At 39.6% G+C, this 27,831-nt stretch overlaps 1 protein-coding gene across 1 annotated transcript in view; it reads left to right on the forward strand.

Moving 5' to 3' along the window:
- Positions 1-23,917, forward strand: part of LOC128648114 (17-beta-hydroxysteroid dehydrogenase 13-like) — a 186,142-nt gene extending 162,225 nt beyond the window's left edge. Inside the window, 2 exon segments of the mRNA XM_053700773.1 lie at positions 10,397-10,513; positions 23,546-23,917. Coding sequence (XP_053556748.1) covers positions 10,397-10,513; positions 23,546-23,648 — 220 coding nt within the window. The 3' untranslated portion in view covers positions 23,649-23,917.
- The last annotated feature ends 3,914 nt before the right edge of the window (positions 23,918-27,831 follow it).

Genomic DNA, 27,831 nt, shown 5'->3' on the forward strand with positions numbered 1-27,831 from the left:
TTAAAATGTGTTGACTGTCCCTTTAACACTTATAAATAGTTGTTATTAAAAAACAACTTTAACTTAGTGCAAAAACCAAACGAAACATTTTTATGTTGTGCTAGTCCCAATGTACCATAACCTTTTCATTTTAAATGTATTTGACCAGGCTGTCCCAACGAAGGGCATGTATACAGAACCACCTACACATTGCCTTTTCTCTTCCAAAGCCAAGCTGGAGGACATCCTCCTTGTTTTTGGCCGTTCTCCTTGCCCAGTAAATAAAAGAGTGGCCCACCACCCAAACATGCATCGGACCTTGAAAACAGTAAATATACAATTGAAACCATTGTAATATTTAACCTTCAGTTGTGGATGAACATACGAACGGAACCTGGTGGAATGCCATCTCCCCACACCCTTGATGACATCCTCGCTCAAACCCAATGAAGCAACCTCCATGGCCGCCCCAATCCTAAATGAGTGAGAACCAAATTCCCACAAATTCAGACCCAACAGCCCAAGGGACTTAGCCAACACTGCCCTGAACTAATACTGCGACAAAGTCCCTACTGAAAGCGACCCAGGATTGGTCTCACCTGCCACTGCTGCTACATCCTGAAGAGTTGACTGTACACTAGCGGATCCTGCTGTGACTGAAGGTCCTTCCAAAGGACGTGAAAAGCCATGCGGCACCTGTAAAACAGCATGATGATGATCCCCATCCAAATTAACCTGACCTACATGGGTTGAGTCACCACCCCTTGTTGACAAAACTTCTCCCACTACATTCTTTGCGCTCTTTGGGCCAGGCAAGTTCATCTCCAAGGGTACCTCCTGCCCCCTGTCCCTAACATTCTTTGTCCCAAAATTGGCCCTGTCAGCCGTAACCCTGCCAGTTGAAAAAGGACACCCTCCCAGCACTCACACCCCATTTGACAGACCTATTAGAAACCCTAACCCTTGCACCAGCCCTATGCATTTGAAAACTGCCACCTACCGCCACCAGGGGTTGAAGGGCCTCACCATCTCCAGAATCTAGCCTAATAGGCTCTGTCCAAGAGTTTGTCAAGCGGAAGTAGTCCTCCTCTCCGCGGTAAGATGGATATTCGACCCCTTGTTGTTCCAATGATGATGACCCCTTGGGGCCCCCAACAGTACCTGCTTGTAAAAAATTGACGTTAGCACCAGAAGACAAAGAAGGAACCTGCACACCCTCAAACCCAACAGCATGATCCCCGTTATGACAGTCAGATTGAGGAGCCCGGATGCCCGAAACTGTTCATAAGCCTAACCTCAACCCAGGAATCCCTGAAACAGGCGAAAGGTGAACCACATCATCCCCATCAGATGACCCTGGGAAAGCTTCAATAACAACAGGGTCCAAATAAACATTAGGGAAACCCCACCTACAAGGGCCTCTAACAACCCCACTTTTCCTAAGCGAGCAGGAGGACCTGGACAAAAAGACCCTAGAACCAGCATTAGCAAGTCTAGACCAGCACCTCCCCCTAGTGTGTGCAGACATACCAGTACCCCCAGTGAACTGCTGGTGCAATGCCGCCCCCTGCAGATTTGCGGCCAATTGACCGCTAACAGGGGGTGTCAATCAACCCGATCATATTCGATCGGGTTGATTTCTGAGCAGGTGGACAAGTTATGGAGCAGTGGTCTTAAGACCGCTGCTTCATAATTTCTGTTTCCGGCCTGAAAGGGCATCGAGCTCCGTACGGTGCTTGATAAATATGCTCCCATATCTATGCAGATCTACACATTAGTGGACTGAACATTCAATCTGTAACAGAATATCAAGAATTAAAGGTGGAAACTACAAAATAACCCTCTTTTTCTCTTGACACAGAAAAGAACAACTACCAGAAGGACATATATGATGAAGGGCACTCTTTGTAGACAATAATACAACTACTAAGATATGCATATAACCACATACTGAAGGCATAACAGAACTAAACATTAATACTGCAAAATGCAATGGCTCAAAATAAATATATTCTAAGGAAATACTGAAACTTAAGCAGAAATACTAAAAAATGCAATGTTTTGCTTTTTCTATTAATTATAGAATATATGACTTCCCTACAAATTGAGGCCACTTTTAGACTTCTAGTCAGATTAAGACAGCAGCTAAGTAGGAGGAACAATGCTTAAATTGCAAAGAATATCAATAATACATATCTATGAAAAGGGAGTTTATCTCACTTTGTCAAACTTATCTATGAGAGGAAGAAAGAGGGACATATGATTCATCAGGTTGCTTAGGTAACACAATTACTGCGAAAATATCACCTGTCAGTAATGTAATCATTAGCTTAAACAAACATGCCAGTATATTTGGGGAATATTGATTACTGGTATATACAGCAAATAGACAAGACCATCGCTGACAGTATGTAAATATTATGGTCAAAATCTTCTTGACTTTCTATTAAGGCCTCTCTTATAGATAATGATTGGCACATAGGCTAACAAAGTAATGATAATTCATACTTCAGTCATATATAACTTGCTATGGAAAAGCAAAAACACTGGAGGAGATTATGGTAACAGTAAAAGACTGGAGCTATAGATATCAGTACATCAGACCACAAGGCCATTACAATCACCATTACCAATCCTGAGAGGTGAAATAGCCACATTTCTAATAAGTCCGCAGATATAGCCTAAATTTTAGGCGCAGAGAAGAAGGATCAAACAATACAGCACCTACTGCAAAATTGTCCCTGACATTTAACCCTCACCTCTACGCCAGAATATCATGTCTCCTAATACAGGCGCAGAGAGGGTAATCTTCTGTTGGAGGGACATTAAAAACACCAGCATTTCACACATTTCCGCACCCCCAGGCAAAATCCCCTGGTCATGGTACCATTGTTCCGCATGTAGGTATATGATCTCGCTCCTTAAGTGGGAGAGACAAAACCCTCTGCTTACATCTTCAAATGGGTTGAGGGACCCCACATCTCAATGTAGCTGAATTAAAGGAATATACTGGGGTTTTCTGTAACACTCGCCCTGTGTTACCTCCTTCCTCCGGTCTAGGCTTATGCGAAAACTGCGAGGTTGGCAAGGTAAATACCGGCACTATCTGTGAGTATAAGGCATCTGTCACTTGCCTCTCAACCATGTAGCAGCAACAATCCTGTCAATCCTCTCACAAAACTTCCTTTCAAAGTCTGTCATAAGTTCCCGAAATATAGCACCCAGCTCCTCCATGGTTACCATATACTCAGTAGAAGAGGTAGAAGTTATATTAGTGCAGCTTATACCGAAGACTGCTTAACAGCAAGCATCCATAGACACTAGCTGAGGGGTTGTGTGTAGAGGCTCTGGCCTCACTGTAGGCTCTGGAAGATTCAGGCTGCAAAGTAGCATAATACTTAGCTCAAACAATGTAGAAATTCTTCATGTTTTAGTATCTAGAGGTCACAGCGTTAGATGATCCTTAATGACAAAGATTTTTAAAAGATATTCTGACAAATGGGAGCAGCACTGAATATTGTGACGTAAGATGGCCGCTGCTAGTAAGTTCCCCACATTCTACATACCTAAAGGGTCAGTCTACTCCAGACTTTTTATTGTTTAAAAAGATAGATAATCCCTTTATTACCCATTCCCCAGTTTTGCATAACCAATACGTTTATATTAATATACTTATTAATATTACCTTGTATCCAAGCCTCTGCAGAATGCCCCCTTATTTTAATCTTTTGACAGACTTAGACATGGATTTTAGCCAATCAGTGCTGATTCCTAGGTAACTTCACGTTATTGAGCACAATGTTATCTATATGGCAAACATTAACTGAAGCCCTCTAGCTGTGAAAAACTGTCAAAATGCCCTTGGATAAGAGGCAGCCTTCAAGGGCTTATACAATAGCATATAAGCCTACCTAGGTTTAGCTTTCAACAAAGAATACCAAGAGAGCAAAGCACATTTGTTGACAAAAGTTAATTGGAAAGTTTATTAAAATTGCATGCCGTATCTGAATCATGAAAGTTTAATTTTGACTAGACTGTCCCTTTAAGTATGGTTACTTTTTATCTTATTCTGCAATATTCTATGCAGTGATTGCTTAGATCAGCACACAAGTAAATTTAAATAAATACCTAACTAAGCACATACAAGAAGACATAGGGGCCTATTTATTAATGTGCAAGTGGACATGATCCGATATTGCAGATCATGTCCGCTGCACATCAATAAATGCCGACAGCATACGCTCTTGGCATTTATCATTGCACCGCTAGCAGGGGGTGTCAATCAACCCGATCGTATTCGATCGGGTTGACTTCTGTCCGCCTCCTCAGAGCAGGCGGACAGGTTATGGAGCTTGATAAATATGCCCCCAAGTATATTAATTTGTACAGGCTTTTAAGGGGTGTAACCTTGTAATTTGTGCTATAGTATATTAAAATGTTTTGGTTTTTTTATTAAGGAAGTACTCCGGTCACTCCGAGGCACTGTAAATTATAGGAAAAATAGGCAAAAGAAATACATGTTCAGTGCAAGATGTTTATAGGGGATTTATTTTTGGATTTAATGTCCCATTGCATGATTCAGATAGAGCCTGTAATTTTAAGACATTTTTAAATTCACTTCTATTTTCAAACCTGCATTGTTCTCTTGGTGTCCCTTGTTAAAAAAGTATATGCACAAATCCCACACTTGTGGGAGCTACCTGCTGATTGGTGCTTGCACACATTTTTCTCTTGCAATTGGTTAACTAGATGTGTTCAACTAGCTGCCAATGTTCCTTCAGCAAAGGATAAGAAGAGAATGAAGCAAATGTTATAATAGATGAAAAATTAGAAAGTTGATTAAAATTGAATGTTCTATCCATGGGATCAAGTGGGTCCAACGGACCCAGGCAGCACTTGACAAGGGGCAGCACTAAAGTGACTGAGGCCCTGAGTGAAATTAAAAGATTCTCCAGCTTGGAGAGAAATTGTAGTTTAGACTTCACAAAGGCTGAACTCACTGAATTTTCTAAAGAAAAAGGGCAGAACTCTCCAGCACTATGAGATCTCTCTCATTTATGCATGTGAAGCAGAGACAAGCCCAGTGCAATATAGCACTGCTTAATAAGAGAGTTTTGTTACACTTACACTTTGTGCATTGTATTTTATATTACTTTACACTATTGCACTTTCTCATTTGTATTTTAATACATTTAAATTTTGATCTAGCAGGGATTTTTACACATTCTGATTATGCTTTAAACGTTTCTGTGTTACTTTAATAACTTAAGATCATACTTTGTATTTTTGTGTGTATCTTTTACAAATTACATTGCACTTTGTATTTTCTCCACCGTAAACTGACAGTTTCAGAAAGTGGGAGGAACAGGGAAGTTCCTTGGGCTGTACAGGGTAGCTTCCAGGGTATATCTGAAGCTCTCTTACCAGTCTTGTGAAATTTTTTAAGGATTTTAAACAAGCTGGTCTCACTGATTTGTCTCGCCAGCTGTATGCAGCTGACGTTTTCTCAAAATTCACAATACACTTATTTTAACTGGAGAAGCGACCACACACACACACATTGCTGATTCACAACCTCAGCAGGATCCGGATTTCAAAGGGATATCAATCAGTGTAATTCACACAGCAATATCAAGTCACTCTTGTAGCCGTAATGAAGACTCAGCATGCAACAGTGCTTACTTCCTTATATGTAGCACTTAATTTCCCACGGCAGCCAATAAATAGAACAAATAAATGTCACTTACTGTGGGATTAGATCCGTCCTCACCGTCTCCTCTCTGTGCGAGCATTAAAGTCTAGTGTCTTGCTCTATATCCAGCCCTCCGAGCTCTGCAGATAGTACATCCGGACTTCCGGTATCCAAGCAAGACCTATGCATAAATCACCTGAAAAATTATATACTCCGAAGGTGCCCTGTGGGTATCCTTAATGATTGCCACACTTCCACACCTTAACAGACCCAGATCGGCACCACATCGAAAGTAATAAAAGGAACAACTTTATTATATGAGTTAAAAGGTATTGGACACACCAGAAAACAAACATACCAAAAAGCTACTGTTTAGTTAAAAAGTGAAAAGGCTACAACCTCGGCCCCATGACGTCACTGACGCGTTTCAGGTGTTACCCGTAGTCATAGTTACCGTCATAGGGTCTAACTATCCTTATATAGGTATAGGTACAGGTGTAAGCCTTTAGCATAATGCTGCAATATTAACACTTAATAGTCACAACTTGTCAATGAATGTTCTTATACCCTTATTTGCTTAATGTGAATGTATAAGTTGAACTCGCCTGAGAGCTTTTTAATAATATTACATTTTAACGATATAAACTTTGTTACAGTACTGTATATTTTAGACATCTCTAAGATCTTATATAATCCTTACTTAATTTTCTCCACAGATAACCAGTTAATTCTAATTCTCCCTAATGCTCGAGCTCACCTACCTTGTGGTGAGTCCCACATACTGCTTTTTGCACTGTACACATGTCACCAAATATACAATGTAGTTTAAATGTAGTTTAAACATTCCTAGTAATATCAGAGGTTGAGTGATTTTAAACCCCAAATAAATTGAAAATGAAATAGCAAACAAAATGGATAGTGAAACCGAAATTGAAAATTGTAAAACATTTGGGTTTTAGCTATATGTTTATTCTCCATATCAGGTCATTTTGGCTATAAGACTCTAAATTGTCCACTGTAAAGTGTCTCCTAATTGATATATGGAAACGTTAATGTATGGCATAGATGTGAAATAATTATTTAACTGGTTATCTGTGGAGAAAATTAAGTAAGGATTATATAAGATCTTAGAGATGTCTAAAATATACATTACTGTAAAAATGTTTATATCGTTAAAATGTAATATTATTAAAAAGCTCTCAGGCGAGTTCAACTTATACATTCACATTAAGCAAATAAGGGTATAAGAAAATTAATTGACAAGTTTTGACTATTAAGTGTTAATATTGCAGCATTATGCTAAAGGCTTACACCTGTACCTATACCTATATAAGGATAGTTAGACCCTATGACGGTAACTATGACTACGGGTAACACCTGAAACGCGTCAGTGACGTCATGGGGCTGAGGTTGTAGCCTTTTCACTTTTTAACTAAACAGTAGCTGTTTGGTATGTTTGTTTTCTGGTGTGTCCAATACCTTTTAACTCATATAATAAAGTTGCTCATTTTATTACTTTCGATGTGGTGCCGGTGTGGGTTTGTTAAGGTGTGGAAGTGTGGCACTTATTTTAACTAACAGAAAAGTAATATATACTAAAATATAGACAAAAGTGAGTTAAATTGTAGTGAAAATATTTCAGTTTAATTTGGAATTGATGGAGCCTTTATATCAGCCCAGGGGTCTCCAGGTACCTTATCTCTCCCATGTGACATTTTGTATCTCAGGGAGCTTCATTACTTTTTATGAAAGACATCTCTCATCTCTCTTACAGGTTCCTCCCCTTTTCATAAACAACCTATTTATCATATGTCTGTCGGACCTGATCCGACAGTGTGGATCAGGTCCGACAGACATCGCTGAATGCGGAGAGCAATACGCTCTCCGTATTCAGCATTGCACCAGCAGCTCACAAGAGCTGCTGGTGCAACGCCGCCCCCTGCTGACTCGTGGCCAATCGGCCGCCAGCAGGGAGGTGTCAATCAACCCGATCGTACTCGATCGGGTTGAATTCCAGCGATTCCTGTCCGCCTCATCAGAGCAGGCGGACAGGGTTATGGAGCAGCGGTCTTTAGAGAGCTGCTTCATAACTGCTGTTTCTGGCGAGTCTGAAGACTCGACAGAAACACGGTCCTTCAAGCTCCATACGGAGCTTGATAAATGGGCCTCAGTGAATTCTGTCCCTGTGAAGTCAGCACTATAATCTCCTTCCAAACTAGAAAATGTTTGATTATCTGGCCCATAGAAAGTATTGACACTCTCTGGGAAACTGAAGCTCACCGTTTTTTCAGTTTTAATTTAAATAAAAGACATGCAAAGTGCAATCTAATTTTTAAAAGATACACAAAAATATACATATACACAAGTATGAGCCTCAGTTATACAGAAACTATGAAGGAATAATTAGAATTTGTAAAATCACAATTCTAAATACACTGCTATATACAAAATAAAATATGCAATAGAAAATGCAAAATCTAAATGTAATACAATTTAATCTGTGTAAAGTGATATAAAACAGAAAACACAAAGTGTAAATGCAGCAGAACTGTAATGTCATGCAGTGCTAGATTGCACTGGGCTTGTCTCTTTTTCATGCAGGGAACTTCCCTTGGAAAATTAAAGCAATATCTGTCTTCTGAATATTTCACTAGGGATCATGCAGTGCTGGAGGATCATTTTAGAATATCTCACCTGAGCGGAGAGGTTTTGAATATCAGGGCCTGAGTCAGTCAATGTCAGACCCAGACCCAGGGAAGTCGCAGGCTCCCAGCAGCATAACCTATTCATGCACAAAGACACAGAACCTGTCAGGGGCGACATTCAAGATAAGACAAGTGCAACTCTTTCATACCTTCCTTCCCACGTATAGTGTGCATTTGTGCATAAACATTGGTTGCATGTAGGTAGGCTTAGTAAGGTCAGCAGCCAGGCTACTGGGTTGATATGCTAATCAGTAATGTTACTTCGGGGGGGGGGGCGTCATTGCATTCTCGGAAACAGGAAGCTCAATACCTTCGTATCTATTTATCAAAGCGTCAACTTTTTTGCATTCAACAGCACCAATACGCTCGCCTAAGATCGCCTAACATCGCTGCCGCGGACCTGAATACGTTCTCCAAAGTAACCAGAAAAGCTGTCAAAAAGCCGCGCACCAAGTACAGTGCGATGAGTAGCGGACTGTTCTTGGGGGGATTGGGTGGGTTTTAGAGTAGGGTTGGTTGTGTGGGTGGTGGGTTTTAATGTTGGGGGGGTTGTAAATTTTTTTTTACAGGTAAAAGAGCTGATTACTTTGGAGCAATGCCCCGCAAAAGGCCCTTTTAAGGGCTATTTGTAATTTAGTGTAGGGCAGGGCTTTTTTATTTTGGTGGGGCTTTTTTATATTGTTAGGGGGATTAGATTAGGTGTAATTAGTTTAAAAATCTTGTAATTATTTTATTATTTTCTGTAATTTAGTGGGGGTTTTTTGCACTTTAGATAAAAAAATTTAATTGTATTTAGGGAATTTATTTAATTATAGTGTAGTGTTAGGTGTAATTGTAACTTAGGTTAGGTTTTATTTTACAGGTATATTTGTCTTTATTTTAACTAGGAAGTTATTAAATAGTTAATAACTATTTAATAACTATTGTACCTAGTTAAAATAAATACAAAGTTGCCTGTAAAATAAATATAAACCCTAAGCTAGCTACAATGTAACTATTAGTTGTAGCTAATATTATATTGTAGCTATCTTAGGGTTTATTTTATAGGTAAATATTTAGTTTTAAATAGGAATAATTTATTTAATGATAGTAATATTTATTTAGATATATTTAAATTATATTTAAGTTAGGGGGTGTTAGGGTTAGGGTTAGACTTAGGTTTAGGGGTTAATAAATTTAATATAGTGGCGGTGATGTTGGGGGCGGCAGATTAGGGGTTAATAAGTATAATGTAGGTGGCGGAGGTGTGGGGGGGCAGATTAGGGGTGTTTAGACTCGGGGTACATGTTAGGGTGTTTGGTGTACACGTTCCCATAGGAATCAATGGGATATCGGGCAGCAGCGAACATGAGCTCTCGCTGCTTTCCGACTCCCATTGATTCCTATGGCATCCACCGCCTCCAGGGCGGCGGATTGAAAACCAGGTACGCTGGGCCGGAATAGTGCCTAGCGTATCTGGTAGTTATTTGATAACTTCCAAAAGTAGTCAGATTGTGCCGAACTTGCATTTGGAACATCTGCAGTGAAGTAAGCATCGATCTGTGTCGGACTGAGTCCGGTGGATTGTATGTTATGTCACCAAATTCTACTTTTGTCGGTTTGTAGGGTTTGATAACTAAGGCGAATCAGGCTCGCCACAAATACGCTGCGGAATTCCAGCGTATTTGCGGTTGACGGCTTGATAAATACATGCCCTTGAGTCTACCTTGTTTCCAGGACTGAGATATGAGAGTTGTGGTTGGTGATTATTGCTGTTTTGTGGGTTAGCTAGCAGCCAGAGAGGTGTGCTGTAGGTGTTCTTGGCGGGGGGTTAGGCATGCACTGGGACAAGCCGGGGCACTCCCTGAAAATCAGGACATATGACCTGAAGGGGAATTGTCAAAATATGAGGGTTTGTGACATATACTGTACATCAAACGTGCAATTTTCTTCAGGAAATTTATATTATCAATCACACAGGCCAAGCAACAATGTGTTTAACATTGAATGCCATGTAATTCTATTTTTTTTTATCTTGCAGATTATGGCCTGTGCTGAAACCAGAATATGTTGCACAAAGTTTTATAGATGGCATATTAACCAATGAGAAAATGATCATTGTTCCTCCATCAGTCAAATACTGTATGCTTTTGGATCAGTAAGTTTGTATTTTTTATTTTAATGTTTATTAATAGATTAAAACTCCATACAACAAAAAAGAAGTACAACAATGAGAACAATTGCAAAGTGGATCGCTAAATATCGATTGCGTGCAATACCAGCGCACAATAATGTGCACTGGTATTACAAGTAAATTGCAATGTGAACGCGAGCTTGCGTTCGCATTGTGAGGAAGCATTGCGCTCACGAAAGCGTGCTTCCATAGGCGAAGGGGGTAAGTAGCGCATTGATGGGCAGCATTTTTAAATATATATGTATATAAATATATACATATATATTTATGTGTTAATATGTGTATATAGTCATACACATGTATATTTACTAACTGATGCTCATCGCTGCGCTACTTACCACCTTTGCTGCGCGAGGTTCTGATGCTGTCTGTAGAAACCTATGGAAGGGCGCACTTGTGAGCGCAATGCTTCCTAGCAATGTGAACATGAGCTTGCGTTCACTTTGCGATTAACTATATAATCATATACAAATATATTTACATTGTGTTCTATGAGAACACGCAGTTTCCATAGACCACAATGTAAAGGTATGTTTAGTGCCGTTTTTTTTCTAACACCCCACTCCCACCAACTTTAAAGCCCTAAAACTGCCTAGTGCGGTAGCAATAACCAGCCACTTGTAATAGCTGGTTAATTATCATGCTCCCGCAAACGGGCAAATTTGCCCGTTTGTGGGAGCACAATAATTTAGCTCACCATTTTTAATCTAGCCCTCAGTGTAAAAAAATTAACTAATCTGTGTCTCATAGAAACACTGTCTATTTCAAAGTTCAATAGTCTTTAAAATCCATATTCTTTTTGTTTCTTTCTAATTGATGTATATTCCTGTTTCTTCGATTCTTTCATTCATTTATTTTTCCCTTCCTTCCTTCTTGTCCTTGTATACTGACTGTAAGTTAATACTAGAACAAACGGCTAGATTACGAGTTGTTCGTTAGGGTAAAAAAGCAGCGTTAAGAGGTCCTAACGCTGCTTTTTTTACGCCCCCCACTGGTATTACGAGTCTTGAAGGTTTAGGGACACTGCACACTTTTTTGGCCTTACCGCAAAAGGACTTAAGTAAACTTCGTAAAGTCTTTTTTCTATAGGACTACCATAGCGCTGGTATTACGAGTCTGTCCTGGGAGGCCAAAAAGTGAGCGGTACACCCTCTCCTGTCAAGAGTCCTAACGCATTTAAAAGTCAGTAGTTAAGAGTTTTATGGTACAACGCCGTAGCATAAAACTCATAACTAAAGTGCTAAAAAGTACACTAACACCCATAAACTACCTATTAACCTCTAAACCGAGGCCCTCCCGCATCGAAAATACTAAAATACATTTTTTAACCCCTAATCTTCCGCTCCGGACACCGCCGCCACCTACATTATATTTATGAACCCCTAATCTGCTGCCCCCAATGTTGCCGCCACCTACCTACACTTATTGACCCCTAATCTGCAGCCCCCAACGTTGCCGCCACTAGAATAAACATATTAACCCCTAAACCGCCGCACTCCCCTCGCAAACATTAGTTAAATATTATTAACCCTTAATCTGACGTCCCTAACATCGCTGCCACCTACTTACATTTATTAACCCCTAATCTGCCGCCCCCAACGTCACAGCCACTATATTAAAGTTATTAAACCCTAAACCTAAGTCTAACCCTAAACCTAACACCCACTAAATTAAATATAATTTAAATAAATATTCCTATCATCAACTAAATTATTCCTATTTAAAACTAAATACTTACCTATAAAATAAACCCTAAGCTAGCTACAATATAACTAATAGTTACATTGTAGCTAGCTTAGGGTTTATTTTTATTTTACAGGCAAGTTTGTATTTATTTTAACTATTTAGAATAGTTATTAAATAGTTATTAACTATTTAATAACTACCTAGCTAAAATAAATACAAATTTACCTGTAAAATAAAACCTAACATAAGTTACACTAACACCTAACACTACACTATAATTAAATAAATTAACTAAATTAAATACAATTACCTAAATTAAATTAAATTAGCTAAAGTACAAAAAAAAACCCCACTAAATTACAGAAAATAATAAACAAATTACAGAAATTTAAACTAATTACACCTAATAGCCCTATTAAATTAACCCCCCCCCCCAAATAAAAAAAAAACCTAGCCTAAACTAAACTACCAATAGCCTTAAAAGGGTCTTTTGCAGGGCATTGCCCCAAAGTAATCAGCTCTTTTGCCTGTAAAAAAAAATACAAACAACCACCCCAACAGTAAAACCCACCACCCACACAACCAACCCCCCAAATAAAATACTATCTAAAAAAACCTAAGCTCCCCATTCCCCTGAAAAGGGCATTTGAATGGGCATTGCCCTTAAAAGGGCAGTTAGCTCTTTTGCTGCCCAAACCCTAATCTACAAAATAAAACCCACGCAATACACCCTTAAAAAACCTAACACTAACCCCCTGAAGATCGACTTACCAGGAGACGTCTTCATCCAAGCAGGGCGAAGTGGTCCTCCAGATGGCAGAAGTCTTCATCCAAGCCAGGCAGAAGTGGTCCTCCAGATGGGCAGAAGTCTTCATCCAGACGGCATCTTCTATCTTCATCCATCCGGTGCAGAGCGGGTCTATATTCAAGACATCCGATGCAGAGCATCCTCTTCTGGCCATAACTAAAACAGAATGAAGGTACCATTATGTGATGTCATCCAAGATGGCGTCCCTTAGATTCCGATTGGCTGATAGAATTCTATCAGCCAATTGGAATTAAGGTAGAAAAAATGCTATTGAAGTTCAATCCTATTGGCTGATCCAATCAGAATAGAATGCAAGCTCAATCATATTGGCTGATTGACCATTGGCTGATTGGACCACTTTGCCCGGCTTGGATGAAGACGTCTCCCGGTAAGTCGATCTTCAGGAGGTTAGTGTCAGGTTTTTTTAAGGGTGTATTGGGTGGGTTTTATTTTTTAGATTATGGTTTGGGCGGCAAAAGAGCTAACTGCCCTTTTAAGGGCAATGCCCATCCAAATGCCCTTTTCAGGGCAATGGGGAGCTTAGGTTTTTTTAGATAGTATTTTATTTGGGGGGTTGGTTGTGTGGGTGGGGTTTTACTGTTGGGGGGGTTGTTTGTATTTTTTTTACAGGCAAAAGGGCTATAGGTAGTTTAGTTTAGGCTAGGGTTGTTTTTATTTTGGGGGGGCTTTTTTAATTTAATAGGGCTATTAGATTAGGTGTAATTAGTTTAAATTTCTGTAATTTGTTTATTATTTTCTGTAATTTAGTGGGGGGGGGGTTTGTACTTTAGCTAATTTAATTTAATTTAGGTAATTGTATTTAATTTAGTTAATTTATTTAATTAATTATAGTGTAGTGTTAGGTGTTAGTGTAACTTAGGTTAGGTTTTATTTTACAGGTAAATTTGTATTTATTTTAGCTAGGTAGTTATTAAATAGTTAATAACTAATAACTATTCTACCTAGTTAAAATAAATACAAACTTGCCTGTAAAATAAAAATAAACCATAAGCTAGCTACAATGTACCTATTAGTTATATTGTAGCTAGCTTAGGGTTTATTTTATAGGTAAGTATTTAGTTTTAAATAGGAATAATTTAGTTTATGATAGGAATATTTATTTAGATTTATTTAAATTATATTTAAGTTAGTGGGTGTTAGGTTTAGGGTTAGACTTAGGTTTAGGGGTTAATAGCTTTAATATAGTGGCAGCGAAGTTGGGGGCGGCAGATTAGGGGTTAATAAATGTAGGTATGTTGCAGCGACATTGGGGGCGGAAGATTAGGGGTTAATAAATATAATGTAGGTGTCTGCGATGTTGGGGGCAGCATATTAAGGGTTCATAACTATAATGTAGGTGGTGGCGGTGTCCAGAGCAGCAGATTAGGGGTTAATAATATAATTCAGGTGTCGGCGATGTCGGGGGTGGCAGATTAGGGGTTAATAAGTGTAAGATTAGGGGTGTTTAGACTCGGGGTTCATGTTAGGGTGTTAGGTGTAGACATAAATTTTATTTCCCCATAGGAATCAATGGGGCTGCGTTACTACGTTTTACGCTGCTTTTTTGCAGGTGTTAGACTTTTTTTCAGCCGGCTCTCCCCGTTGATTCCTATGGGGAAATCGTGCACGACCATGTTACACCAGCTCACCACTGACTTAAGCAGCGCAGGTATTTGAGTGCGGTAATGAGCAAAATTTTGCTCACCGCTCACTTCTTGCCTTTTAACGACAGGTTTCTAAAAACTCGTAATACCAGCGCTGCATGTAAGTGAGCGGTGAGAGAAAACTGCTCGTTAGCACCGCATAGCCTCTAACGCAAAACTCGTAATCTAGGTGAAAGTCTGTTCAATTAATGTAAACCTTTTGATACGAGTCCCTCAATAGTCCACATATACCATACAGAAATAATTTCTATAATGTCAAACGAAACAGGAACAAGAAACCTCAAACTAACAAAGAGCAGAAAGCAAAGGCATATCCCACCTTCTAACACTTGAAATATGTTTTACAGAACTGCATTAATATGAACACAACTGCATACTTCTATATGAACAAGCCTGAAATGGGCAATTCATCAGCAGAGCTCTTTAATCCTACACCCCCCATTTCTCTATAACTATCGATAACTCCATCATTACCCCTACCCCGCATGCCCGTTGTCTTGGGGTCACACTTGACTCAGATCTTTCTTTCACTCCCCACATTCAGTCCTTGGCTAAAGCCTGCCACTTCCACCTTAAAAACATCTCTAAGGGGACTTCGGTGGGCGGGTACAGAGCAAGCAGCTCATTTTTGGAGCTCCGTGCTGCTCTCCGATCTAAAAGTGTGATCTGAAGATCTTTTAGTGCCCAAGTGTGTTAGTCCTTGGCAGGAACCATGCCTGGGCCCCAGCATTACTGGAGATATCCATCTCTCCCCCACTGAAGCTCATTTATCACAAAAAGTGCGGAGTGAAAACTCTTATCCTAACCTGCAGCCATTTTGGCCCTCTACTGTGAAGCGTCCTCATTGCCTCCTGTGAGCCAGGATCAACGGATCGCCACGCTTTCTTACCATGCAGCCACCTTTTCCCAGTGCCAATCATCTTATCACCAATATCAATATTGACTAGTGGTGGGACACCAACAGAGGACAAGGTGCGCAGTAGTGCCCTGGAGGTTTACACCGGACCAGAGGCCAGATTGGGATCATCTTAATCTGCTGCAGCCATCGCACGAATAGGGTATCGAGTGCCCGGTACCAAGGTACCAAGTCCTGCTCTTTTCAGCTGGGCTGTATGAAACAGATGCAGCCTGATTCCACCATGGATGAGCTAAAGCACCTAGGAAACACAGAAAAGGCATGGAAATACCAGCACAATCTTGGCGGCTTGCATCCATAACCCTCACTCCTATCTGAGGTCGGCGCTCCTAACGCAATGGATTAATTAGGATGTCTGCACCTGTGCTATGGAATCCCCAGCTGCAGTCCTGCCTCAAGAACACTATCCTGGTAAAGTACAGCTCTTTTTTCATATAAATGCTATTGAGCTCCAATTACCACATATATATCCTTTCATAGGATGTGCTTTAAGAACATCAGCACCCATTAACTTTCAGGTCACTGACTTTATAGCTGTCTATGAATTTAAATTTGTGAAGGCTTTATCAACGCTGTACTGCCTGCAACATCACCTGGTGGCGGATTGTGACATTGCATAGAACTCCGCTGTTATTTCATCTATAACCATCTATGGAAGAGACCACCTGGATGAAGACTTCTTGCCGCATGGATGATGACTTCACCGGCTGGATGGATTCTTCAAGCTGGACTTCAATAACTGTAAGTGGAATGTTGGGGGTTAGTGTAAGTTTTTTTTAAGGGTTTTTTGGATGGGTTTTATTTTTAGTTTAGGATCTGGGCATGTAAAAGAGCTAAATGCCCTTTTAAGGGCAATGCCCATACAAATGCCCTTTTCAGGTTAATGGGGAGCTTAGGTTTTTTTAGATAGTTATTTTATTTGGGGGGGGGGGTTGGTTGTGAGGGTGGTGGGTTTTACTGTTGGGGGGTGTTTGTATTTTTTTACAGGTAAAAGAGCTGATATATTTGGGGCAATGCCCCTCAAAAGGCCCTTTTAAGGGCCATTGGTAGTTTATTGTAGGCTAGGGTTTTTTTTATTTTGGGGGGCTTTTTATTTTGATAGGGCTATTAGAATAGGTGTAATTCTTTTTTATTTTTGATAATTTGTTTCTTATTTTTGTAATTTAGTGTTTGTTTTTTTATGTAATTTAGTTTTTTTTATTTTTAGTAATTTTAGTTTTTTTTTTGTAATGCTAGGTTTTAGTGTAAGGCAGGTTACGTTTTATTTCACAGGTAAGTTTGTATTTATTTTAACTAGACATGTGCGTTTTGATTCATTCCGAATCGAAATTCGGCCGAATTTGTTAAATTCTGAGATTCGGATCGATTCGAATTTCCGAATTACGATAGTACCGAATCTACCGAATAAATCCGAATTAGTTTGGATTTATTCGTTACATTCAAATGGCCATGGATTACACTAGTATTGTACAGTATATTAGGTTATATCACTCTGCTATGGGTTACACCTAATATACAGTACATAATACTAGTCTAATACACAGCACATCCCACCTAACACATACCAAAATTCCGAATTTCTGAATCGAACCGAACCGAATCCAGATGAATTTATTCGAATCTGAAACTAATCCGAAACAAATTCATTCTAATTTTTCCGAATTCGAATCGATCCGAACCAACATTCGAAAACATTGGAATCGATCTAAACCAAAACGAATTTTTCGGCCATGCACAAGTCTAATTTTAACTAGGTAGTTATTAAATAGTTAATAACTATTTACTAACTAGTCTACCAGTTAAAATAAATACAAACTTGCCTGTGAAATAAAAATAAAACCTAAGCTAGCTACAATATAACTATTAGTTATATTGTAGCTAGCTTAGGTTTTATTTTACAGGTAAGTAAGTATTTAGTTTTAAATAGGAATTATTTAGTTAGTAATTGTAACTTTAGTTTAGCTGTATTTTAATTATGTTAAAGTTAGGGGGTGTTAGGCTTAGGGTTAGGTTTAGGAGTTAATGGATTTATTTAGTGGTAGTGATGTGGGAGGCCAGAGGTTTAGGGGTTAATAACTTTAGTATAGTGGCCGCGACATCGGGAGCGGCAGATTAGGGGTTAATAGTTTTAGGTAGGTGGCGGCGATGTTGGGGGTGGCAGATTAGGTGTTAATAACTGTATGTAGGTGGCAGCAATATCGGGGGTGGCAGATTAGGGGTTAATAACTGTATGTAGGTGACGGCGATATCGGGGCGGCAGAATAGGGGTTAATAACCGTATGTAGGTGGTGGCGATATCAGGGATGGGAAATTAGGGGTTAATAACTGCATGTAGGTGGCGGTGATGTTGGGGGCGGCGGATTAGGGGTGTTTTAGACTCGGGGTTTGTTAGGGTGTTAGGTTTAAACGTAACTTTTTATTTCCCCATAGACATCAATGGGGCTGCGTTACGGAGCCTTTCATTCCTCGATCGCAGGTGTTAGGCTTTTTTTTTGCTGGCTCTCCCCATTGATGTCTATGGGGAAATCGTGCACGAGCACGTCAAAGCAGCACTTGATTTTGGTGCGGTATGGAGCTCAATGCAACCATTTCGCCCGCACAAGCCTGCTTTTTTAAAAGGGAGATGAAATAACGCCACTTTTGTGGCGGTCGTTAAAATCCCTATAGCGCTCAAAACTCGTAATCTAGCTGTTTATTAGGTATCGCTGCAGGTACCCCAAGAGGTAGTGTGGAAAGGGGGCACAGGTTTGGACCAGAGAGGAAAAATGCTAGGGAGTGATTACCCCCCAGACGGGTGATGATTACATTTCTACATTTTCAGGTGAAGGTTCAAGTGCTGCGAGCCTATTGCTGGTTCCCGTCTCCAATGTTTGAAAATGCTAAACTGCTGCTTTTTCAGGATTAAGCTGCAGAGCTAATGAGGAAACGCAGGGAATTCTCTGCGATCTGCTCAATCCTAAATAGAGAAGAGAGGAAAGTGTACTTACTATATCCCGTCAGGTTAAAGCTATTGACTGCCAATGGTCCCAAATTTTTCGACTCACCTTCAAAGGTTCATGAATTTCTGAAGATGACTCAGTCATTGCCAGTCAATCCTCCTAATGAGGCAATGCACCTTGATCCTGATTGAAAAACAGATTGCCCCTTTGAGGGTCTTCACCGTCCTCTATATATTTCCTCTCTCTCTTTTCTGCAGTTTTCAACAGTCGAGTGTGGTTTGAGGCTGCTCTTGGTGTAGCTGCCTTTTTTCCAGTGGACCTCCACTGATGACTCCAATACACGACCATACCTGGAATACAATTTTCGCTTTCACCCTTTCACCCTTTTCAACATGTTACTTGTGGCTGTATTGCCTGTATTATTGCTGTTGATGATAACTGCTATTGTGAAACAGATCAAGCTCTGGTCACTGAGATGTACCTCTCTCCAAGATGTATACCATGAAACATACTCCCACCACCAGATACCCCATATTCAATTACAGCCCCTGCAGTAAGTGGCTAACCCTGGTGGAGTCACCATCTCTGAACCCTTACATTGTAACGGCCAGAATTACATCCTGCATATATTTGTGTTGTGTCTCATTGGACTAGTAGTGTTTAGTACACTTTCTCTGTCATATTTTAAGCTATTTGTGAAAGTGGATAGAGATGATTCATCAATAATTTATTACACCCTCTAATCACTTCACCATCCGGCCCTTTGACCCACTCTTTTGCTCCTTTAGGGAACTCTCCCTGCCCCTCATCCCCCCCCTTTTTCTCAATATTGGCATTATGCCTAAATTTAATTTCAACTTAGCTAGATATATTATTATTAACTACCCCATTTGAACTTGCAAGTTCACAAATGGCGTACAAATGATCCTGCAATCTTTCATAATTTTAAATGTGAAGGCACACGTCATAATGGTATAGTGTTACTGATACTATGTTCGTTACATTTACTGTTACTTGTTAATGTGAATGTTTTTATGTGCTTACTATTGGGACATGAATTTTATCATTGTGTACACCTTGAAGTTTTTTTTACATCCAGGCCCCTTACATTATAGTGCAACTACTATTAGAGTTAGCTACTCTAGAAGAGGCTTCTTTCTGGGTCACTCTACAATTTGACCATTGGGATCTTAACATACTTCTTCTCCTATTTTATATCATTGGGTCACTAGTGTTTATCACACTTTCTCTAAAATGTTTAAAACTTTGCAAAAACATGGATAGAAATGGATAATAGGCTCCCTGGTCATTAGGCAATCCTCAACCTGCTTTAATTTAAGGTGTTTTTTTTTCTTCTTTCTCCCTCCCTGTTTCTCTCTCTCCCCCACCCCCCACCACAGTTGGACTCACTTACTCCTTGTTAGATGACAACTAAGATTGTCATTTAGAACGTGGGCGGGATACATTCTCCGGTGAAAAGGATATCTAACCTTACACACTTAAGCAGACTAGGAACCGACTTGACTGATAGCGAACATGACAAATTAAAGTTGGATTGGGTTGGCAATGTTTCCTACGTGTCACACACCAGCTCGAGTAAGGGCTTGGCTATCCTTTTTGGTAGACGATTGACTGTGGGCGTACTTAAAACAGATAGGGATTTAGAGGGCAGATTTCTCATTGTAAAAAAAAGACATTTTTCTGATCTCTCTCATCTCCCTAATACACCAAGATAAGATCCACAATATACTATTTTCCAACAATGCGCCAGTTAAACTCTCGCTCCACCCCTACGATTTCCTACCTAACTGAGTACATTGGAGCCTTTTTAGCAGTTTTTCATGCAGTCATGGAATGACTTTTATACCGATAGCATAGTACATCTCAATAATACCCAACTGTTTTGGGAGACAGCAAAGGTGGTTCTGACAGGTAATATTATCTCATATATAGCAAATCTCCGACAAAGAATCCAGCATAGATACGGAATCTTCAGAAGCGGCTAGCTGCTGCTTGCTTACCAATCCTATTGTTCTTCCAAGACTAGAGAAATGTATGAGAACCTACATCGCAATTACGGTAGACATTGATGCCTTCTTGGCTCAACAAGCTGCTTCTGGTCTTATCAATACAGCTTCCAAATGTTATCGGTTTGGGAATCGATCCTCTATGGTAAAATTATGCACAGTAAAAAGAGATGTTGCCTCTCTGAAATATCAGGAAAAACTATATACTTCTCCCTCAGAGTTGGCTGGCTGTTTTGCAAAGTTCTACTCTGCTCTTTATACCAAGCAACTCCTATATTTGATTGATACCTGAGAGTCCTTCTGGGCCTCGCAGCATCTTCCTCAGCTCTCCCAAGATCAATTGGATCAATTAAATTCCTTATCTCCACATTTCCCATACCCCGCTTACTAGAGCCCAATGTCTCAAGAATTCTTGTAACTCTTTATAATGTTTTTTTCCAAGAGGGGATCTGCCCATCCAAAACTTTCTCAGCCGCATATATTACACTCATCCCAAAGGGGGGAAAGGATTATTCTTTGCCAGAATCTTATCGAACCATATTGCTGTTAAACACTGATTATAAGATCTTTATGGCTGCTCTGACGAATCGTCTAAAGGTCCTCCTCCCATTACTTCTCTATACTGACCAGACAGGATTTGTCTATAAAAGAACTTCATCAGTTAATCTAAGAAGAGTACTACATGTTATTGAGCACTGTTGGAGAAAGGGTGAGGGAAAACATAGAAACAACTTGTCAGAGGCCTTACTGCTATCCTTGGATGCAGAGAAGGCATTTGACCATGTGGAATGGGACCACTTGTTTGACACCATGCATTGTTTCCACATACAGGGACCATTTGTGGAGGTGATTCAAAACATATATTCACAGCCAGTAGCCTGTATTCTTACCAATGGGATCTTCTTTGAGGATATTTCCTTGCAGCGGGGTACCAGGCAGGGGTGCTCTCTATCCCCACTGCTTTTTGATTTGGCACCGGAGCCCTTGGCCATTAAATTGCGACAGATCTTCCCAAGAATCATGATCCAGGGGAAACCTCTGCAGTTGGCTCTTTATGCCAACGACATGCTGCTGTTTGTAGAAAATCCTTCCACGCACATACCCAACATTTTAAAAACAATCCAACAACACTTTGTGGCTACAAAGTCAACATGGCAAAGTCGGAAATTCTATGGTTGAATAAACACACTCATAATTCCACTAATTACCCCTTTACTGTAGTCGGAAACACACTCACATACTCTATCTGGGCATTCACCTCCACAAAAACCCATATTGCCTATATGATTTAAACATCTCAAAATTTATGTTCGGCCCTCATGTTAGGTCTTCCATTCTTTACCGAGGCCCTCTTGTTGCTTGGTGCTCTGCCCATAGATTTCTGGGGTCGGACCGTCCTTCTCCTTGTCTGCTCCCTTTGGTCGGTAACTTAGACTTCCCGGCGGGCATGGATACTCTGCCATTCTTTCAATGGAGGGAGAGAGGTTTGTGAGTCGTGGGGAATGCTCTGGACTCTCTGTCACACACAGTAAAAACCTTCCATGAATTAAGCACCCAGCATGCAATCCCAAACACACATTTCTACGAGTACCTACAAGTACGTCATTTTGTTAATACCCTTAAATAGGAAGACCCAAATTTTTGGTCCTCCCCATTATTTGCTATCCCACAGGTTGCCTTTACAATGAGTGACTTCTCTCTGTCCGGAATCTATAAAATTCTATGATGCAGAACAGCTGAGGACATCCATGGACTCCAAATGACATCAATGAAACTCCAAAAGAAAGAATGCTCCAGCCTTTGCAATTTAATAAAAAAGACCTTTATTGTGCCACGGCCCACAAGAAAACAAACGTTTCAGACCTACATTAGGTTTCCCAGTAGAATGATGGATAATTTCTCAGAGGGTGAGTATGATCCTGTAAAATATATCCTGTAGCTGACAGCGTTGGGGATTCTTCAGTTTTCTGGTTGTCTGTACTGTTTCCAGTCTGCAGTTCTAGGTACTTATTTCTATGATACAGTTGTGTTCCAGAATGCACATTGATAACCAGATTGTAAGTTTATCTTCTGTTCATATTATTGTGGAGATAATGCTTGTTATATGCTTTGTATACAGAGAAGTGTGTATGCAGGTTTTTACTTTGTGCTGTAAACTTGCTTTTTTTGTATGATGGCTCCCAGCACCAAGATGGTCAGAAATGTTACATTTATTGCAAGTTTCATGCAATGCATCAATTTGCTTAATCGGTATCATAGACCTAGCATGATAGGACAATACAAGGGGAATTGCATTGACAGCTTGATTATGAAATCCTGAATTTGCAATAAAAATGTTTTTTTTTTCAGATAAACTAGTTTCTACTTTACTAACGGCTCTTGAACAGGTAGCAAAAATTTTTAACATTTCCTCCAGAATACCATATCTATTTAACTGATTTTAGATTTTCTCCAGAATAATTTGGATATGGTTTTATCCATTAATTCTAAGATCAACATTTCTGATTTTCAGCATCATACTAAAATATACCCTTCTAAAATTCTTTGAGGGTTCTCCCAGTTCTAATGGGACTTCTTAGATAATCTAGCCAGATCAGACAGTTTTAGAGATTTGAGTCTAGAGAGGAGATTTATCAAGCAGCCGATGCCGCTTGCTCCGCCCAATGTTTCCAGCTCGCCGGAAACATAAGTTAAAACGCTTAACTCACCCACCACCATCTCTTAGGTACAATCAGGATGATTGACACCCCCTGATAGTGGCCATCAGAAATGCTTGTGCAATGTTAAATGCCGACAGTGTGTGCTGTCGGCATTTAGCAATGTCGGACGAACATAATTTGCTACAGCTAATCATGTTTCACCCGCCATTTGTTAAATTGGCCCTTATGTTTTTTTTCATTAATTGCTAATATTCTATTTTTCCTATTTTAACGTACCTGTTTTTTTTTCTCCATAGGTTTCTTCCAGCACGAGTTTCAGCAACTCTTAACAAAATGCAAGAAGTCCAGTTCAGTACTCCATACAGAAATGGAACCAAGAAGGACTACAGAAAGCATTGAAAAGAAAACTGCAAAGATCTCCCGTTTTTGCACAGTGATCATGTAAAATGCTTTGGAGGTGTTAGTAAACTGCAATGCTTGTAACATGAGTTTAGAGGAATTCTTAAATGCAATAAATCACAATATACAAGTATATTAGCAGAATAATCAACAATATAGGGCTAGATTACAAGTGGAGTGGTAGTTAAAACCACTAGAAGTATTTTTTGCACTCACAGATTCGAGCTCGTATTACGAGCATGTGCAAGAGTTCACAGACTATACGTATATGCATTTGTGATTGGCTGATTGCTATCACATGGTACAGTACAGGGGGAGTGGAAATATACATAACTTTAAAATTTGTTAGAAAAAAATCTACTACTCATTTGAAATTCAGAGTAACTGGCCCATTTATCAAGCTCCGTGCAACTTATGAAGCAGCGGTCACAAAGACTGCTGCTCCATAACCCTGTCCGCCTGCTCTGAGCAGGCGGACAGGAATCGCCGGAAATCAACCTGATCGAATACGATCGGGTTGATTGACACTTCCCTGCTGGCGACTGATTGGCCGCCAGTCAGCAGGGGGCGGCGTTGCACCAGCAGCTCTTGTGAGCTGCTGGTGCAATGTTAAATGCGGAGATCGTATTGCTCTCCGCATTTAGCGAGGTCTTGCGGACCTTATCCGCAGTGTCAGATCAGGTCCGCAAGCCCTTTGATAAATGGGCCTGTTAATGCTATTGTATTGTCTTGTTATCTTGTATTTGTTGATTATGCAAATCTAATTTGTTTATTGGTCCATTAAAGCCCTTTGCTGCCTTTTTTCTGGTTTTCAGCATCATCTTTTTTAATCTTTACAAAGAGGATTTGTTCACTAGACATGTTTTATTTCCTTCCTCAGAATCCTTCAGACAAACATGGTGCTAAGCTTGCAGCTCTGAGACTTGATTTGGAAGCTACTAAGTATATTAGAAGATTTTATTTTAATTCTCTATTCTTGTGCCAGAAACAGTAAGAAATCTATAAATTAATAAAAATTCAGTTTCCTTTCATGGTCCAAGTTCATTCTGCTTATTATGGTTGCAACTTCCTGAGTCTGTCTTCATGCAGCATAACAGTTATGGCCATGTGATATTTGGTATACTTAAAGGACCAGTCAACACATTAGATTTGCATAAACAACAAATGCAAGATAACAAGACAATGCAATAGCACTTAATCTGAACTTCAAATGAGTAGTAGATTTTTTTATAACAAATTTAAAAGTTATGTATATTTCCACTCCCCTTGTACCATGTGATAGCCATCAGCCAATCACAAATGCATATACGTATAGTCTGTGAATTCTTGCACATGCTCAATAGGATCTGGTGACTCAAAAAGTGTAAATATAAAAGACTGCACATTTTTTTTAATGGAAGTAAATTGGAAAGTTGTTTAAAATTATTATTTTATATATAAAAATTATTGGTTTAATGTGCTTTCTTCAATGCAAGCAGCATCTGATAGGAATAACTTTTAACCCAAGCTTCTTCAGAAGCCAAAATTTTCCTTCTAACTTGTAATACGAGTTCACCCCAACACGAGCAAAAATGCTTACTTCTAGCTCAGTTTACGCTCGAGCGGGAGCATTAAATACTGCTCCACTTGTAATCTGACCCTAAATATTTTATTTTGAAAATTGATTTTTTTTATAATGAAATGCTTGACATCTCATTGCATATAAATATATACATACTATAGGAGTAGCACTGTTTGTTTTAATACACATTGCATTACATTCTTATAATTATATAGATATTGCTTAACTGTGGACTACACAGTGTATTCTATACTTAGGGGTAGATTTATTAAGCAGCGGATGCTGATAAATCCACCCGCTTCTCCTTAAAGGGACACTGAACCCACATTTTTTCTTTCGGGATTCAGATAGAGCATACAATTTTAAACAACTTTCTAATTTACTCCTATTTTCAAATTTTCTTCATTCTCTTGGTATCTTTATTTGAAATGCAAGAATGTAAGTTTAGATGACGGCCCATTTTTGGTGAATAACCTGGGTTATTCTTGCTGATTGGTGGATAAATTCATCCACCAATAAAAAAGTGCTGTCCAGATTTCTGAACCAAAAAAATAAGCTTAGATGCCTTCTTTTTCAAATAAAGATAGCAAGTGAACGATGAAAAATTTATAATAAGAGTAAATTAGAAAGTTGCTTAAAATTGCATGCTCTATTTGAATCACAAAAGAAAAAATTTGGGCTCAGTGTCCCTTTAACTTGTCCGCCACCTTTTAGGTGCGATCGGGATGATTGACACCCCCTGCTAGAGGCCGATTGGCCGTAAATGTGCAGGGTGCAGCATTGCTGTCGGCATTTAGCGATGCAGGGCGGACATGATTCACTATAGCGAATCATGTCTGCCCGGGGTTTAATAAATTGACCCCCATATCTTAGCTGTAGAATTATATGCTCAAAATGAGGTTATTTTAAGAGTACTAAGAAAATTATGTTTTGCTTCCATGGTGATTTAATAAAAAAATACAATACTTGTACTCATAATGTGATGGGTTTATAGGACACAATGATTAAAGCAGTAAATAGTAAGAGTTGTAATGTCATATTGAAGATCTTGAAGATGTAAAGTTTACTCATAAACTGCTAATAAAATAAAATTTTGTGCTGACACCATATTTTTGTTTTCTCCTTGCATTTGTGTCCACTTAAACAGTATGCTACATATCACTCAATGGCTTAATGAGACAGTAAAGTCAAAATTAAACTTTCATTATTCAGATGGAAAATACAATTATAAATAATTTCACAGTTTATATTATCTTATTTGCTTTGTAATCTTGGTTTCCTTTGCTGACATGCATATCTAGGTAGACTCAGCTGCAACAACAAAAAATGGGGTTAATGTTCCTTAAAATCAATGAAAATGTTTTCACTAAATGCAAAACTAATAAAGGCCACCTGTTGTATCTAGTTTCAATGTTACAAAAATATCAAATGCTCTTGTAATCTCCACTGTTGTCTTTGTATGATGTGCTGCTAGTATTTGGAAGACCTCTTCCACACTTTTTCAACCATATGGAACATGCCACCTCCTTGTAATCCATAATATTAAAGGGACAGTGTACTGTCAAATTGTTTTTCATATAAAGGGGCATATGTATCAAGCTCTGTATGGCTCGCCAGAAACAGCAGTTATGAAGCAGCGGTCACAAAGACCGCTGCTCCATAACCTGTCCGTCTGCTCTGAGCAGGCGGACAGACATCGCCGGAAATCAACCCGATCGAATACGATCGGGTTGATTGACACCCCCCTGCTGGCGGCCCATTGGCCGCGAGTCAGCAGAGGGCGGAGTTGCACCAGCAGCTCTTGTGAGCTGCTGGTGCAATAATGAATGTGGCGAGCGTATTGCTCGCCATATTCAGCAAAGTCTGGCGGACCTGATCCGCACTGTCGGATCAGGTCCGCCAGACTTTGGTAACTAGAGGCCAATGTGTTTCCAATGACTTGTTATACCAGCTGCACAGTATAAAATGTTAAAAAATGCTTCTTTTGGTTTATTTTTGTACATGAAATAGATAGCTTTGTCAGTTGAAACCACAACCCGTTCAAATAGGTTGAGAATGCAGGGAAATCAGATCTTATTTTATCCCTGTCTGTACACACACATGCTTCTTTATCTCTGTCAGTATACCAAATCCCATACTTCTGCCCTGATAATCGAAAGTCCTGCAATGCGGCAATATATTCCAAAGGGATCTGCTGCAATGTTGAGCAAGCTGGCAATATATGCCAACCAGCATGACAACGTATAGTAAAGGATTCCTTTGAAATATAAAACCAAGCCTAATAAATATACCTGTTTACCCCTAAACCGCCACAAGCCCATCGCAATTACGCCTACGCTACTTAACCCCTACACCACCACAAGCCCACCGCAAACACCCGTTATCTATTAACCCCCATACCACCACAATCACCCTCTACCCTACTTAACTCCTACACCCCTAGAAGCCCACCGCAAACACCCCCTAAGCTACTAACCCCTAAACCCCTTTACCACCACAAGCCCACCACAAACACCTCCTAATCTATTAAACCATAAACCCTTTCAACGACACAAGCCCACCGCAAAGACCCCCTAACCTATTAACCTTTACACTGCCACAAACCAACTTCAAATCCCCCTA

The sequence above is a fragment of the Bombina bombina genome, chromosome 2, assembly GCF_027579735.1.
Source record: "Bombina bombina isolate aBomBom1 chromosome 2, aBomBom1.pri, whole genome shotgun sequence".
NCBI lineage: Eukaryota > Metazoa > Chordata > Amphibia > Anura > Bombinatoridae > Bombina > Bombina bombina.